Source organism: Anguilla rostrata, chromosome 6 (assembly GCF_018555375.3).
Source record: "Anguilla rostrata isolate EN2019 chromosome 6, ASM1855537v3, whole genome shotgun sequence".
Taxonomy (NCBI): Eukaryota; Metazoa; Chordata; class Actinopteri; order Anguilliformes; family Anguillidae; genus Anguilla; species Anguilla rostrata.
In genome coordinates this window covers 12,415,432-12,433,241 of record NC_057938.1, presented here as the reverse complement: position 1 = coordinate 12,433,241, position 17,810 = coordinate 12,415,432, and the positions used below count along the sequence as shown (strand labels likewise).

At 41.2% G+C, this 17,810-nt stretch overlaps 1 protein-coding gene across 1 annotated transcript in view; it reads left to right on the top strand.

The window, feature by feature from the left end:
- The window catches only part of slc1a7a (solute carrier family 1 member 7a), a 37,740-nt gene extending 20,307 nt beyond the window's left edge, over positions 1-17,433 (top strand). The window contains exons 3-11 of the mRNA XM_064338427.1: positions 1,271-1,486; positions 9,108-9,150; positions 9,384-9,618; positions 9,902-10,001; positions 10,534-10,767; positions 11,665-11,859; positions 13,804-13,938; positions 14,655-14,754; positions 15,015-17,433. Of these exons, the coding sequence (XP_064194497.1) occupies positions 1,271-1,486; positions 9,108-9,150; positions 9,384-9,618; positions 9,902-10,001; positions 10,534-10,767; positions 11,665-11,859; positions 13,804-13,938; positions 14,655-14,754; positions 15,015-15,269 (1,513 nt within the window). The 3' untranslated portion in view covers positions 15,270-17,433. The remainder of the gene's footprint in view (positions 1-1,270; positions 1,487-9,107; positions 9,151-9,383; positions 9,619-9,901; positions 10,002-10,533; positions 10,768-11,664; positions 11,860-13,803; positions 13,939-14,654; positions 14,755-15,014) is intronic.
- Positions 17,434-17,810: the final 377 nt, after the last annotated feature.

The window sequence follows — 17,810 nt, the reverse complement described above, 5'->3', positions numbered from 1 at the left end:
GGCTATGACAGGCCATATGCTGAAGCACTGGAATTGGTGGAAGCCAGATTAAATAAGGAGTGGATGTTTTCTTAATGAATGCCAAATCCCAGCACTGTATCATAACTGGCTGTGGGGAGATTACCCACAGAGCTCACTTTCAGAGATCAGGACATGTGTACAGCGTGACAATCAGATGAGTGCTTGGGTATGTAGGCACCACTGGGAGAAAATCTCAGGCCGGTCAGGGTCCCAGGCCACTTTGGTTTCTTTGTTTTTTGAAATGCTTGGTGGTTGGCCAAATGTTTTGTGGGTAAAGTAGCAAGAGACCGAAGTAACCTCTCTTGCCGTTGGAAATTCACTCTCAAAAGCAAACGCTAACGCCCATAATGTTTTTTTTAATGTTAAAGTTTGCCTTGTGAGTCGTGTTCACCTGTAATTTCCCCTGGAAATTATGGCCTTTCATACAGCCAAGCTTTCTCTGCTGCCTTTTGTATCTGGTGTCTTTGGAGTGCACGCAGTCAGTCCAGTCCTTTGTCTGTTCTACTATTTATAGAAAAATGTTTTTCTCTTTGCAAACCCATTTTTGCAAACAAAAATTTTTATTTCTTGACAAACAGGGTCAAAGTTTATTTTGGTGCTTGCTGAATTCTGATAAACACTCGTTTTTAATGGCGATTTCACAAACACAGTTCATTGAATTTAGCGTACACTGCAATGAACAGGCTACGGAGGAGTGTTGATTGGATTGAGACCACTGATTGGATTGAGGTCAGTGTGACATTTCCTATTTCCTGTGTCCTCCAGGCAGATGGTAAACAGCCATGCCTCGAGACCTATCTCTTTTCTCGCACTGGGTCATGTACAGAATCAATATTTGGTCTTCGAAAGGCTTCTGTCTGTTGCTGGTATATATTCCACAATTCAAATGTCCATTGTGAGAGACACCTATTTTATCTTACTCATTTTTTATTGTGACATCTTAATTGTCTATTTGATGCACTGTGAGGTCCCAGATGTGTTATGATGATGATGTTGCTGATCATAACCTTTCATTTTAAACATTTATTTTTGAGGCATCACACATAATTATTACATTTTCACTACCAGCTCTGTAAATACTGTACTACTACGCCACAAAAAGTAAACTAATTAATAAGTAGAAACTTATAAGGGGTCAGGTACAGTGTGTGTTGACAATGCTTTCTGAAAACACTGCTGACGGCATAAATTGACATACATAGTTGTATAAATACGACCTGACCAAAGTGTTTCTGGCATTTATTTGCAGTTTGATGTCGGGGCTAGCTGCTCTGGATGCCAAGTGCTCGAGCCGGCTGGGCATCATGACCATCTCATACTACCTGTGGACCACCTTTGTGGCGGTGGTGGTGGGCATCGTGATGGTGTCCATCATCCACCCAGGCGGAGCTGCGCAGAAAGAGGACTCGGAGGACAGCAGCAAGCCAATCATGAGCTCGGCTGACGCCCTGCTCGACCTCATTCGGTAAGCCCCGCCCCTTTTACACGTCAGAAGCATCGGAGCGTCCAAGACGTAGCCTCATCATTGAGCCTCCCATGTGACCTCAAACACCCTCATGCTCTGGCAGCTATACGCCTTTCACAAAGACGGTGCTCGAGCCTGCCTGCTGGCTTGTGCTGCGGAGATGCTGGGTTCCATCGTGTGCAGGAACCTCACAGTCTGACAATGAAACCAAACTGCTAGCAATTACTGTGACTTGCAGCCCTGCAGGGCAGCAGATTGGCTATGGCATGGGGTATCAAGGTCAAGTCCTGGAGGGCCGAAGTGTCTGCAGGTTTTTCCAGTTTACACTTTCGGTAAAAGGTACATGGCCTTTTTTAGCCAATCAGTGACCTAATCTCACCTAAAGCTTTCAGACATTGCTGCCTGCAGGTCTGGACTCTGACACCCCTGAGCTCTGGTGGTATCCAGAAAGGGTTTCCACAGACATTACAGAGAGCTTAAGACCAAATCTTAATTTGGGCCAAGATTTGCAATCAACATCTGCTTAAGTTAAGTTGATTCATGACAGAAAGTGTTTGTTGTGCACAACATAGTAATAGAGAACATGCAAATTTTAAAAAGAAGAATTTAAAAAACAGTTTGGCAGTGATCGGCAGTGCTTGTGGGTCTAAAGCACCGTTAGCTGTAACAATTTTCAACCAAGTCTGTATATAGTGCCTCTTCAAATAAGCTAAGCTAATTAGCATGCAAGGGACAGGGGTGAGTCCCACTAAATTAGCCCCTGCCAAGGCTGGGGGACATGATCTTTTGTCTCAGTGGGTCAGTAGGGCAGGTTCACCAGTATGTGGGTCAGAACTCTAGGATTATGCTTAGCGAATGTTTGGTTTTGCTCTTCACATGGTTAAATTTGGTTCTATTGCTTAATTCTTAATTCTTAATTCTACTACAAGATATTGCAAGTAATTGTAGGTCAAGTAAATGCCTTCACTTTGTTTCAGTGGTAGAACTTTAAGCCATAGCATTTGCTTTAGTTGCTTTAGTTGTGCTTGTTTTGTCTTTTTGCAAACACAGTTTGGCAAATGCCTTTTCTGTGATCAGTAAACTCACCTACCAACAAAAAATGAAAGCTTTTTTTAAAGTTTGTCTGCGCATTTACTGTCCTGGGTGCCATGCAGAAGATGAAAGTGTTGGTCATTTGATTGGTGGGTCTCAAACATCAGTATTAGTGTAGCGATTCACCCTTCAGTCTTGAAACTAATTCCTGTTGTGCTGTTGCTGAGTGTGGCCACCAGCCCTCAATAGTCAAGCATAATTGATACGGCAATCTGCAGGGTATTTCCCATCTCATCACACAAGAGCGCCTCCCCTGGTTGGTCAGGCTCTGGCAGCTGTGCAAAAAGCATACTCCTCCATCTCGGGTAGAAGGAACTTCTGGAAGCTTGAGCTTTGGGGGAGAGCTAGTGCTTGTATCCTCACTGCTGGAGTATTTAATATAGAGATAATGCATGTAAATTGTTCTATGTATATCATTTTGCATTAGTGATGCATTAGTTATGCGACATGCTTAAAATGTACACGTAGTGTCTGTATGTACAAAAAAGTGCTAAATTTGCATTATTCTATTTCTAAGATGGGAATGGAATAAAGGAGTGCACTATTTTTCACATGCTTTCTGTACACCTTTTTGTGTCATGCATCCTCTATGCCATTCTGCTTCCACCAATCAGGTCTCAGGATTTGAATACAACAGGGTTTTAATGGGGAAAATTGCATAACGTGCAAGATGGCTTATAGTCCCTGTCCCTTGTTTTGCTCACCAGCTGTTGTCAAGGGAAAGCTGGTGGCCAGTCAAGGGCTTATTATTGGCAAGCCTATTCCCTAGTTCCCGCAGTTTGGTTCGGGCTGGTACAGTCTGTGAGGAGTATTGCTCTTCATCCCCATCAGTCGTGGGCAGGTTGATGCTCTGCGCAGTCACACAAGAGGCAAAATGAACTTCTCACACTGTGGTGTACTGTACAGCCCCCCCCCCCCCCCCTCGTACAATACAGTGGTATACAATATCAAGTTCTTAATTTATACACTAGAATAGACAGACTTTATATTCACATACAGTGGCAAAAACAGTGTGCATTATTTTCCATGGTAATCACTCTGACAGTGATTTTACACACCGGGCCAGATTCAATCAAATGCACTTACGCTGTTCAGGACATATGCAATTTATTCAGATCCTATGGGTTACTCTGGTGGCTTTTCTCCAAAGAGACTACTTTTCTTTCTGTACTGAGATACAGCAATGGAAAAAAGTTTCTTGCCAGTGAATGCCAGTGAATCTTGCCAGGCTTGTGATTTATTGGTCAGGCAGCTCTGTAAAATTATTGCTTTTTCATGCTGAATGCTCAGTTTGGGTCGTAGTTTTTCAAGCGTGCTAAATTAAGTTTCCTGTTCTCCATAGCCCAATGAATATATCAAGCAGAGGCAAATGTAAAATGAGAAGGCACACACCCAGTGACTTCAGAAGGTGCTGACTGACGGCGGTCAAATTATTAACGAGAAAAAGAAAGTCTCTTTTTGCTCCAGAAATTATTTTACTCACCAAGCCTTCAGCAACATTTCAGCACATGGTGCTTTCATCGGGTAATTTGGTAAATGAATAATATTTTGGAGCAAAAAGAGTGTGCTCATGATATCAAACAGTAAGAAAAGAATATCATTGCAACTTTCTAGCATTCTGGTAATCTAATAAAAACAAATTAAGAAGGTAATTAATTTTGTTTGGTTGGTTTTATTTGATTACATACACATGCACTACGCTACATGACTTTGTGTATGGCATTTGCTAAAAACTTGAACTTCTTAATCATCATTCAACACGTCAGAATACCACCAAACATGTGCCAAGTTATTAACTAATTGTATGGAATACTGTAACCCAATAACAATTGAATGGTTAATTCTTCGGTTATCAGTAGATATAACTTTTTTCTGATGTTGGACAAAACCAGATTTCTTTTTCCAATTGTACCCTAGGACGTCTACAACACCAAGAAAAAAATTTGGAGTCAACTGACAAAGCAGTGAAATTTAATGTGTTTCACCGAAGGTGGGCCCAAGTGACCCCAAAACCTCTCCAAATGGCAGAATCCTCTCCAAATTGGAACAAGTGAATATCTTTTTTCTCAGCCATCTTCCACTTCCAGAAGCTAATTCTATCAAGGGTGATACATTGAAGGGGTGATAAAAGTGATTTCACAGGGAAGTGCGAAGTGAGGCAGTTCATGTCTTTCTCTAACTGCAACTTGTCTTGTCTTGTTGTCACATGCAGGGACATGCACGTGCATGTGCACACGCGCATGCTCACACACACACACGCACACACAGTATGCCTATGTCAGTAGGCAGTGATCTCCACAGTTGATTGGACTGTGTGTAGTCTGACCTCTCACCTTAGACCTGTCCAGTATGGCAAAAACCTGCCAGGAGATCGCTCCCATTGGCATAGCTCACTGCGTCATGGAGGTCACAACAAGGTGACATCATCAAATCACAAACAATTTACGATAATAGAGTCCTTTATCGCTATTGCAGTGATTTATCTTCATCACACACATTAGCTCCATAAAGCACCTATTTATGGCTGGCGCATACAGAAGCCAAATAAACAAACTGAGCATAACTGCAATAATGACCTACTTTGTGAGCCTAAAACCTAGAAGATGACTGAAATACTAATACAAATTAAATTATATTACACAACTAATTGTAAAATACGTGAACAGCTAATATGAACAGTTTAGAGTCACAAGTCCTAAGGAGGATCCAAGTCGTCTTCCTACCCTGCTGCTTCTACCAAGTAGAAAATCTGCCACCGTCGCTCCTGTCACTCTCTAATTTCTTCAATACTTCCTTCTGAGTCTTCCTCTTATACTTGCTTGCCATTTGGCTTTTGTAGGCATACACTGATGAAGAAAGCCCTTATAAAAAAATAGATGGTGTCTGTGCAAAGCTGGACTTCACGTGTTCTGCAAACTTCCCTTCTGCAAGTTGCTGGTAATGCAATAGAATATCTCAACGATCATTTTAGAAGCCATGAACTAATTTCACCATAAACTAAAGCTACAGAAATTATCTCTAAGAATATAAGGCTGTCAGATGACTACAATATGTAACACCTGCCTCACGGGACTTTGTACCCGCAGAGGTAAAAAAACAAATTCTTAACCAGTATTTAAATTTAAGTCTTCCCCGGATGGAAACGAGACAGCGACATCCGAACTTCACTCTGATTATGAAAAAAAAAAACACATTGGGGACCAGAATTTAACCCTGTGCGTTCCTAACCAACTTTAACCAGTTTCTACACGGGTTACAAATATATAACAGGGTTTCCAGCAAGGGCTAGAGTCATGATGGGTAGATCATAGAGTGGGTTGATTTTTCCAGGAAGGGGATGGCTTTCAGGTGATTTACCAAGCGCTGGAATATCTGTTTGAGATCATTTTTTCACTCTTCTTAAAGTAAGAAGTTGCTTATTTAGAGAAGCCACTTTTTGTGTATGAAATTGTATTTACGTTTACAGAAATTCTCATTTTAATTCAGCTCGATGGAAAATAATACATCAACTTTTCCTAGCCTATGTACAAAGAGTGAATTCATTTGTTTTGGCTCAGGGGGTAATTTGTATGCATAAATCCCAGTAGAGAAGGATTAACAGTCATTTGTTTTGTTCTTTTTTGGATGATAAAATATTGTAATCATCAACCTGAGGTCTCAATTTCAGCCCACCTTTGGGAGTGGGAACTGTCTTCTTATTAGTAGTAGTTTTCTCTGCGAAGAGTCCACACTTCAAAATGGTATATGGGTTATAGCTTGGTGAATTTCTTTGCCATTGGGCTTTAAGGGTTTAATGTTTGTTGGATTGAATCTATCACTGTATCACACTGTGGTCTTTGGAGGGTGCGGCTGGAAAATGAAATATACCCACATTCCATGACTGCTGTCTCACAGAGTGTACCTCTAACAAGTTTCAACAAAGCCTGTGCATAATACCTGCAAATAAGCTAAGTTCATTAGCTTAGTGTGCATTAGCGTGCAAGGGACAGGCGTGAGTTCCCTCGAATTAGCCCCTGCTAGGGGAGGAGGAAGTATCTTTTGGTCTCAGTGGGTCAGTAGGGTACATTCAACAGCACATAGGTCAAGACTCCAGTACTATGCTTCCCAATGACTGTTCTTTTCTTCACACAGTTTGATATGTACATTTTTGCTTTGTCACTTTCTTTGTTTCAGTGCTAGAATTTTTATGTCATCATATTTCTTTTATATGATTTAGTCCAGGCTTGTGTCAAGCTGAACAAGATTCAACATGAAAAAATTTCATTTTAATGATCAATATGTTCTTCTCAAAACCCAACAACTATTCCAGTCTTATAAACATTCCTGCATTATCAAGTGAATTATTTTTGAGTGGGCGCTGTCCACTGGAGCAGGAAGTGCTACTCTGAACCTGGAGCAAAGAACTACGAAGGTTGACCTGATAATAACGGAGCAAACTGCTGGTCACTGTCCTTGTTGTTCAGTATAGCAAACAAAATGTGGTCGCCCATACAAAGATAGGGGCCCCTGAAAAATGGTCACGCTCGCAGGATCATTGCTTTACAAAAAGCAATCTTCTGTCTGCATTCTGCTCTCTGTTCCACAATCAGCAATGGACCATCAGCCAGTGAGCTGGAAGTGCAGGCAAGGTGAGGGGCCACACGCCCACTGTTGCTGTGTTCTTTTCCCCCTGTGCGCAGCTGGGCTCAGGATTGACAGTAAATCTCCATTGGGTCCTCCTTTCATTGTGCGTGTTATATCCCCAGATTTAATTAGGAGCATTGAGGTCAGAGTTCTAGGCTGTGTTATTAGCTTGCTGTTTTTAAATCTTACAAACAGTGCATATAACATTTTTTTTTTAAATGTTAAAATATCTTTTTAGGGCTTTAGTATTCTTGTAGTATTATTGTTTCAGACAGCTCTCTGAATGTAAGCAGGAAAAAAACAATATCCTATGTAACATTTTCCTTTATTATACACGCTGTTAGGATGAAATTCTACCAAGTGCTTACAATTATACCAGCAATATTTAAAACACAACCTTTAATTCAGTTTATGTTGCTTGGAGTTTGGGCTGGAAACAGTATTTTTATTATTTAATTATTTTTAAGCAGATGCCCATATCGAGGGTGTTACACATTTTTATATTTTTATGAACTTTTAAATCTAAGTTAATAAATTTGAAGACCTTGCTTTAAAAGAGGAAAGCAAGTTGTACCCGGATGCAGGACTGCAAAATTATCTAACCACATCGCGCAAATATTTCTCTTTTCCTTTGCCAAGTTTTAAAAAGTGCCGAATATTATTATTCACTGTCCTTCTACCTGAAGAGGAGTGGCAGAGGTGCGTGCAGGCATCCACGTGCAAGTTTGGGATTGTGTGTGTGTGTGTGTGTGTGCTGTTGATTTTGGCTCGTGCTCTCTGGTGTCTCCTCAACGTAATGCTTTGCCCAGCTGGGTAGACAGGTTAATGAGGCTTAACTGCTGTAACCACTTATGTCAAAGGCCAAATTATAAAGCACAGATAAGGTGCTTGCTTTGGTTACGACTTGCTTTCCTCCCCCCACCTGCTCCTGAAATGTATGGCACGAGCAAGCTCCTATTCCCTCCCCTGACTGAACACCATTGCAAGGGGAGGTGCGATCAAGCTGCCAGCTAATTGGACATTACTGCAGAGTGTTTCCTTGACACCCAAGCTCAGGATACAAAAGAGCCAAAAGGTCATCTGTAGCCAATGAAAAGGGGTGCCAGAGCCATATTCTGGATTTGCTCTAAACAAACATTGTGAAACTAATGAACAAATTGTGCAATGGACTAAATACCTCAGAGGGGTATTCCTATATGTGGGACCGGATTAACCCCTGAACTGTGACTAAAACATGCATTTCAATTAATTTAGCCCTAAATCTGAGGCTCATTGGAGTCTGTGAAATAGCTCCAGAATTCTTTAGGTACCTATTAAATTTAGAATTTCGGAGTGCTTACATTACACAGGTTATCTTACAGAGCTGTGTCCATGGGAACTGTCGGAGAATAACCTGGAAAAAATGCTTCATTGGATAAACCAAAGATTTTGCTTCAGTTTGGTACACTTATATTTTTCCGGTTTTCTCAGATTAAAATTTTCAGGTTAATTCAAATGAACCTAAATTGAAGTCTGAAGTCTTTTAAAGAAGAGCATTGTAGCAGGACAATCTGCCTTGCCTGACATTTTGTCAATTAAGTAATGTCCTTGGACCAGCATTCTATTCCCCAAGAATCTCATCACTCACCCACACCCTAGTTAGCTGGATGTAAGTGATGGCACACTGTGTAAAGCAGTACTTTGTATCTTTGTTACTGGGTGTAACAGTGGACATACGGTATGATCCAGAATGATATGGTACACTATATGATATACATCCTGGCTAACTGGGTATAATTGCTGGTATGATGTGTGAAACACGTCCTGGTTTGTTGGGTATAACTACAGGTATGCCATATTCTTGTAAAAATCAAAAATTGAATGATAGTTGTTCCTGTGAAAGTCATATTTTTTTCTTCTCTTCCAGCAATATGTTTCCCGCTAATTTGGTCCAAGCCACTTTTCAACAGGTGAGATTATTTCTCAATGACATCCTTCCAGCTCAATTTTTTCACAAAGCAATTTAGGTTAAGCAGCTTGGACAAGGCTAGAATAGCCTTGCTATAAGATATAATAAGATATAAGATTCAACTTGGAGTTGAATCTTTAACCTCTAAATTTCTAGTCCAGCTCCGTAGACCTACAATGTACTGCAACTCCATCTAACAAGGTCATTCTGTGCTTGCTAACATTCTTCACACAGTATCGGACAAGGAGCATCCCCATCATGAAGTCGCCCAAGCCCACCGTCAGCCAGGATCTTACGGAGCCCACCACCCGGCGCGTCTTCATCTACGGTATTCAGGATGACAATGGCTCCGATATCCAGAACTTTTCCCTGGACCTGACCCCACCGCCTGACGTCATCTTCCGCACACTGCCAGGCACCAGTGAAGGCATGAATGTCCTGGGCATCGTCATCTTCTCCGCCACCATGGGTAGGGCTGTCTTATGGGATGGGGCCTAGATGCTCACTCACTATCAGTGGAAAGTTCCTCTATTTTACCAAGTCACTAGTTATGCCTCTTGAGTGGCTGCCAGTACACTCTCTGTTCCACATATTATACACCCTAAAATAAAGCAGCATAGAGCTGGCAGTAGAGAGGATAATCTTTCACTGGCAATAGCAGTGCTGGCAGCGTTTTGACCTCAATGAGTTGACCTGAGTATAACTCTCAGTAAGTTTGCTGAAAAAAGTTTGCTCCATGTCCATATTCTCAGGGATAATGCTTGGGAGGATGGGACCAAATGGAACTGCCATGGTCAACTTTTGCCAGAGTTTGAATGAGGCTGTCTTGAAGATCGTTGCCATTGTTATCTGGTGAGTTTTAAAAATATATATAATCGCTGCACTGTGCAGCTAATGCTTACAGCAAGCTAACACTATTGTAGCAAATCTGCTGCTGTTGCCAAACCTTGAACCATAAACAGGCAAGTCCATATTTGCATCTTAAAGATAATATGACCCATTAGTGTATATGGTTTATGGCTTGTGCTTTGGTGGAAGATTCAAATGTGCTACTTCACCTTCTGACTGTCTCGAACAAAAGCCAGTGGACAATGGAACAGATTTCTATTTTTTCTTTTCTTTTTTCTTTTCTTTTTTTAACACAGCAGTTGGTTACAACTTCTTGTAGTGCAAAGTGAAGCGGCAAGTAGAGATAGATACCCCACCAGTGAGGAAGAGGCAGCAGATTTTCTGCTAAAGGGAGAGTATGCCGTTAGCAAACAGCATGGAGGCAGCTTGCAAAGATGGTTAGAGCTTGCTCAGATTTGGTGGTGATTACAACCAGCTGAGGACTATTGATGGCTCAGGATTGCAGTAGCTCATCCCCCTGTTTGTCCCACCCTAGGTACTTCCCTTTCGGCATCGTGTTTCTGGTAGCAGGGAAGATCCTGGAGATGGATGACCCCTCCTCCATGGGGAAGAAGCTGGGGTTCTACGCCATCACTGTGGTGCTGGGCCTGGTGCTGCATGGCCTCTTCATCCTGCCTGCCATGTACTTCTTCATTACCAAGAAGAGCCCTATTGTCTACATCCGTGGCATCCTGCAAGCCCTACTCATCTCATTGGCCACCTCCTCCAGGTACTGGCCCCACCCCCTCACACCACTTTTAAAAATTATTATTATTATTATTATTATTATTATGATTATTATTATTATTATTATTCCCAAAAGACCCATAACTTCTGCCATATAGGATTTTCCACCATTAAATTTTATTTTATTTATTTATTTATTTATTTTTTTTGAGAAACACAAAAAAAAAACCTCCTCCGAAGCTATGACCAATCAGACTTACACTTATACTAGGTATTAAACTTCAGGTATACTGTTGTCCAGAAACCTATCTAAGCCCAAACTCAATTCTGAAGGAAAAGTTCTTGTCAAAAATCATGGTTTTGCTATTTTCAAGTCTTTTTAATCAAATTAAATCAATTAAATCATCAAAACTTGTAAACTGTTAATCAGAGTTCTGAGTCACGCAGAATTTTGCTAACATTGAAACTTCAAATATTATCCAACCATAGTACACAAACATTAGAAGAACTAATCAACATTGTTTACCAAAGCCAAGTTTAAAAAATTAAATGAGCGATCCATATTTACATTAGTGTAAAATTCTATTCTATTTGCAAGTACTGTTGATACATGCACATATATTGAAAACATACATGCCACCTATTTTACCACATTTTGATAACAGTGAGATTCTGAAGAATGTGCAATATTCAAGAAGATTTTATAAAGGGGATTGGGCCCGAAGGCCAGGTCAGGTATTTTTATCAAAAACTGCTCACGAATGAACACAGAATGTACTGTTCATCAAGGACATCTGGAATAATACAACATTCAGCTGAGTTTGTTTTATCAGAATTCTGATGTGTACAGTAACAAAGTAGGTGATTGAACTAGTCAAGGTTGTCATGGTAACATTATGTGTATGTGGGGTTGGGCGTCCCTGTTGTTTTTTGCCTGCAGCTCAGCCACGCTGCCTATCACCTTCAAGTGCCTGCTGGAAAACAACCACATTGACCGACGCATCATTCGCTTTGTCCTGCCTGTTGGCGCCACCATCAACATGGACGGAACGGCACTCTACGAGGCAGTGGCCGCCATTTTCATCGCTCAGGTCAACAACTATGAGCTGGACTTTGGGCAAATCATCACCATCAGGTAAACAGGACAGCTAAAGCCATGTACAATACATGGCCAAAAGTATGTGGATGGTTGACATCCAACATCTCATCCAAAATTATCTGCATTAATATGGAGTTAGTCCAACCTTTGCTGCTATAATAGCCTCCACTCTTCTGGGAAGGCTTTGTACTAGATGATGGAGCATTGCTGCAGGGATTTGCTTCCATTCAGCCTGAAGAGCATTAGTGAGGTTGGGCACTGATTATGGCGATTAGGCCTGGTTCGCAGTTGGCTTTCCAATTGATCCCAAAAGTGTTGGATGGGGTCAAGGTCAGGGCTGTGCAGGCCAGTCAAGTTCTTCCACACTGTTCTCAACAAAACCATTTCGATATGGACCTTGCTGTGTGCCTGGGGGCATTGTCATGATGAAACAGGAAAGGGCCTTCCCCAAAATGTTGGAGAAGCACAGAATTGTCTAGAATGTGACTGTATGCTGTAGCATTAAGATTTGCCTTCGTTAGAACTAAGGCGCCTGGACAGCCCCAGACAAAGGGGTGTCCAGGTAATATAGTGTATTGTAACTGATATCATGTCAGCTGAAAGAAAAAATCACAGTTGTCAGAGACCTTTTTAAGAAGAAGAAATGTTAAACTCAAAGATGTCAATAGTGCCCCGTCTAACTAGGTGTTTACGCTTATTTATTGTTGCCTACTGCCCTAGGGTTGGGATAACAAAGTTTGTCTGTTTGTCATATAAAGCCTTCTTTATGTTAACTCACAGTTTTGCTTTATACTGTGTATTACTGAATGTAACTGTAATTGTGTCAGTGGTGTCTTATTATATGTTGCATAAGAGTTGTTTGAAAATGACTAATAAGGAAATAAAGTAAAATAGATCTCATTCTAGACGTTTTTTCTGCAGCATTTCCTGAACATGCTCCTTTTGTGAGGTTGTTTTCATGTTCGAGACAGGCAAATTTTACTCATGAATGTAAATTCAATTGGGCTAGAGAAGAGGCAGTTTTAAAACAATGCATCATTAGTTACACTTGAACAAAACAGTCATGCAATCAGACTGTTTTTCTTTCTGGCTGTTCTTGTTTGTGTTTAACACAAAATCCATGAATGTCGACTAATTAGTGGCCCACAATTACAGGGTTGCATTTGACATACACTCTTGTAATACCTATGGATGAATGTGTTCTAACTTCTCTAAGGTTTCTTCATGAAACTGCCAAATAACATGATTAAATATTGACTGATTTGAAGTGGAAGCTACCTCATGTGATATTTAACCTTCAAAGTAGGCTTCTCTGCATATTGTTCTGTCCAACAAAAGAGTCATCCAGTAAATGTTTCCTGAATTCAAATCTTGTGACCTCAATCATTCTGCTTTTTAAACAGTAAACTGCCATGACATCATCCTGAGATGCAATAATGTGAGTGGTAATGGGCTTTCACCAGGACAAAAATGTATCTTTTATAAGTTTTTTATAAAAGCAGTTATGTAAAAATATGGCTCTGGAAGGACACAAAAGTGTGTAATAACATCTAGCCGAAGCATCGTCGAAGATGGAAAGGTCGGTTCAGTAACCGCTCTGTTTAAATCCCACATGACCCCTTTTATAGTATATGCCTCTCTCTGTAATGGCAGAATTATGTTTTCAATATTTTTTTCTTTTGATACTGTTAGCATTGGCCCTCCATACGTATGTTTGCCTCCTTCCTATCTCAGGCAGTGCAGCGCTTGAACACCTCACAGGCACCCACACTGAGAAGCTAATTGGCATCTACATGGAGTAAATCCATGGGAAATCACACTGAGCCCTCAACTGGCACCCACACTAAGTGCCTATGTGTACCCATACAGACAAGTCACGGTAAAAATGTTACTTTGAGGCAACTGGGTGTATTGACTGATATCTGATAAATCCTGAGTTCTCATTCTCTCAGTAACAGATTTTTTTTGTATTATTGACAGCATCACAGCCACTGCAGCCAGTATCGGTGCGGCAGGAATTCCACAGGCTGGCCTGGTTACCATGGTGATTGTGTTAACATCTGTTGGATTGCCCACTGATGACATCACTCTTATTATTGCCGTGGATTGGGCACTGTAAGTAAATGCTCAGGGTGGTTCATCGCCTGTTTTCCTCATTAGTTGAATATTTGTTATATAATATACCTCAGGAGGTAAGACCGATTGTCTGGCAGTCGGAGGGTTGCCGGTTCAAACCCCGCCCTGGGCATGTCGAAGTGTCCTTGAGCAAGACACCTAACCCCTAACCTCTAACTGCTCTGGCGAATGAGAGGCATCAATTGTAAAGCGTTTTGGATAAAAGCGCTATATAAATGCAGTCCATTTACCATTTACCATTTACCATAATGCAAAGACAGAGTGGATATCTATTTTCCTACCATCACAAAATGCCTGAATGTCTCATTGGCTTAAATTAGAGGGTGTGTATTCAGGTGCTTTTTCTATGACCTGAAATCACATGACCAGGTAGTGCAGGTGAGGACTGTTCAGCAACAATCTCAAGTTCTCCAGAAGAACCAGAATGGTAGCTCCAAACCAGTGTGATCCTATAAATAGTCATAAACTAACATGGACTACAAAAGTGGCCATGGAATCTCTTCCTTGGGCAGTCCTCATAGTGAATATCCACAAGCCATAATGGAGCACAGGAAACGTCTTACTCCTTACCACTGACAATATCTGAATAAGGAAGGATTGAAGGAATGCAAGAACCAACCATTTGGTTGCTATAGAGAATCTGTGGTGACATCGACCAGGCTGACATAGGCTCTTCTCATGTGCCCATGGTGTAGGGACAGGTTCAGGACCATGGTGAACGTGATGGGGGACGCTCTGGCCACAGGCATCATGGCGCACATCTGCAGAAAAGACTTTGTGAAGGAGGGAGAAGAGGTGAGCGCCCAAATTTCCCAGATTACAAGACCCCTAGTTTCTTAGAAGTGCAGCCAGGACATTGCTTCCTCTAGAGGCTTGGAGGACACTTTGCATGGATGTGCATCATCGTGATAACCTGACTGTAAATGCATAGACAAAATTGATAGTACCATAACTGCATCAGTGCCTCACTGTAAAAAATAAAACGTTAATAAAAAGTTAAGTAAGAGCTAAGCTCCCACCCCATCCTGTCCCACTCCTACCATTTATCTCTGTAGATTCCGCTTATCTGTGAGACGAAGCCCATGATCAGCATCCAGCAGATGATGACCTACCAGAAGAATGGATGCTACCAGCCCCCAGCTGCCGGTGGGAGACTGGATCAAATCCCGCCCGACGTGGCCCGGCTCATCCAGCTGGAGGAGGGGGTACGCCCGGTGGAAAGGAAGAAGCCGTCATCATCGCACAGGAGGATGGAGAAGGACAAAGACCACTGCTCCATTGACATGAACGGCCTGGAGACTAACGTATAGGCTGCTGCAGGGGCCCGGACTAGAGCTCAGAACTCAGAGCAGAACTCACACCCCACCCCCATGGATGATGAAACTGGAGCAAAAAGACTAAGGTACCATTTTTCCGGAGGCGGTAAGGATTTGCGAAACCGTGAGTGTGAGTGTAAGGTTATATGTCTGTGAGCATATGCAAAGGATGCGCACCACACTTTCCAGAGGATTTTTTCAGCTCTAGGAAAGTGACTGATGAGCTGGGATTGAAACAAAGAAAATGGTGGGGAAGGGGGGGGGGGTGCACAGGTCAATACCTGTGACTGACACCCAAGACTGACATTCTGAGACTCTGCAGAAAGGATGTTGGTCCTGCTCAGGTTGCTTTGATTGCCGACACGTCCTGTTTTCTGGTTGTGCTGCACTGCTTTGGCTCAGGGTCACCGCCCTTAGTCATCAGTGTGGAAGATGTGTCCTCTCTGTTTGTATGTGACATAGAGCACATCTGTATTAACAGCAGGTTTACATTTGCCCTTGTGGATGAAGAAGGGGGCGCCCATTTTGTCCTCGTTGCTCTGATATGTATCTGGGAAATCTTTTTGCATTCCTGCAACAGCACAGACAAGGAACTTCCTGGACCTCCTTGTGGCAAGAACTCAAGACGATGCACTGTGTAGAATGAAAAGTTTTTATTAACAGCTCTAGTCACTTTTCTATCTATTTCAATGTACAAAGCCCTTGCACAACCTTTGTCTGTGTCCAAAATATTGTCAACAAAATGTGTAATTATCTTCTTACACTGAGCCCTGAAACATATGAAGTCATACTGTATAAGCCACACTTTCAAAGTGAGTTGGAGCAACACAGTAAAAACATAATACACTCAGCAGGCTGCATTTTCTGCCAGTCTTAAAAACAAACCCCCTACTACTGGCAATTTTATGCACAGTAAATGTGCAATATCAATTTAACTCTGAACAGAGTATGTACATCCAGTAAGGATAAAAATGTACTGTATCGGACTTTACACTAAACATTACTATGCATTATCTCTGTTTCTCATCAACCATCTCAGCTGTGTTGAGCTCCAAGCATCCCTTAATTATTGTTTGCCTTAAAGACAGCACAAACAAAAAGGTACCCCAAGGTGCAGGAACACCAGCCCAAAGCACAGCAAAGCTAGGCAAATACCCTGCCCACTGAAGGACAACTAGTAATCTCTCTCTCTGCCTCTCTCTCCCTCTCCCTCTTTCTTCCTCTTTCTCTCTCTCCATATTTCCCATTCCCTCATAGGAATATATATATATACATACACACACTGAGCTCCATAGTGTTTGGGACAAAGACATGTTTTCTTAAAATTATTTGGCTCTGTACTCCACAATTTTAGATTTGCAATCAAACATGCATATGGCCCTTTGCGATTACTGAGCTCACAAGTTTGATTTTGGTAAGCCTAAGGTTTGGCCTGTTTCTCTGTTTTTTTCATATTTCCCATAATGGCTTCCCTGACTTTAATTGGCACAACTCTGGTCCTTATGCTGACAAACAGCAATAACAAAATCCAAAAGCAATCAAAAGCCTAGAATGAAGACTAGATACTGAAAGCTGTCTTACAGAAGCAATTGAACACACCTGACTAATCAGAAACACCCGTGAAGCCATTTGTGCCAAACAGTATGGCACCCTGAAATCGGGGGGTGGTCTGGCTATGTATAAAAAGTGCATTATTATTTTTATGGTAAAACCAAACTGAATTAAAATACCCTTTAATAAAAGCGGAGACTCTACCTGCACATTAACCAGACAATAATTGTTTAATTAGAAATAGAGAGCCAAATCAAGAAAAAATATGGCTTTTCCCCAAACATGTACACACATATGTACACACTATACTTACTACATATATTTATACATATTAATTGTAAGAAGCTGTCTGTAATTTGTAATGTCTGACCAGAGAATTTATCATCTTATCAAACAAAATCAATTGATTTTCTCAGCAACAACAACAACAAAAAAACATTTATATTGTCTCTTCCAGTTCATTTCACAACTTTTTTATCAATTGAAAAAAAAAGATGTATGTGTATTGCTGACAAAATATACATACGCAACTGATCAGTGTGCAGTGTGTGCTTTCTATGATCATACATGTCTTGGTCCGCTCCGGATATTTTCCTAATAAATTACATGCCGAATGAAAGGCATTAATTAATTCTGCAAATGCCATTGAAAATACTGTATTATTTCAACAAAAATTACACTTCGGTCTTAAGAATCGATCTTAATAGTTATTATCCCAGCTTCAATTATACAAGGCTAAAAAGTGGAGAAATTTAATTCATATGAGACCCACTGAAGGCCTTTCTCATTGCTGCAATCTCTCATTTCCAGCAATTCAAGGGGAGAGTTGATTTTCACATGTGTGCTCATGCATCTGGTCTCCACTCCTACACTTCAATAATCCTGTGTGGTATTGCAATAGCCATTTGCATGAGAAGCACTTGTTTGCCGCCATTACTTCAAAGTGCACATCATTTAAATTATTTCTTTGCCGACATGAACAAA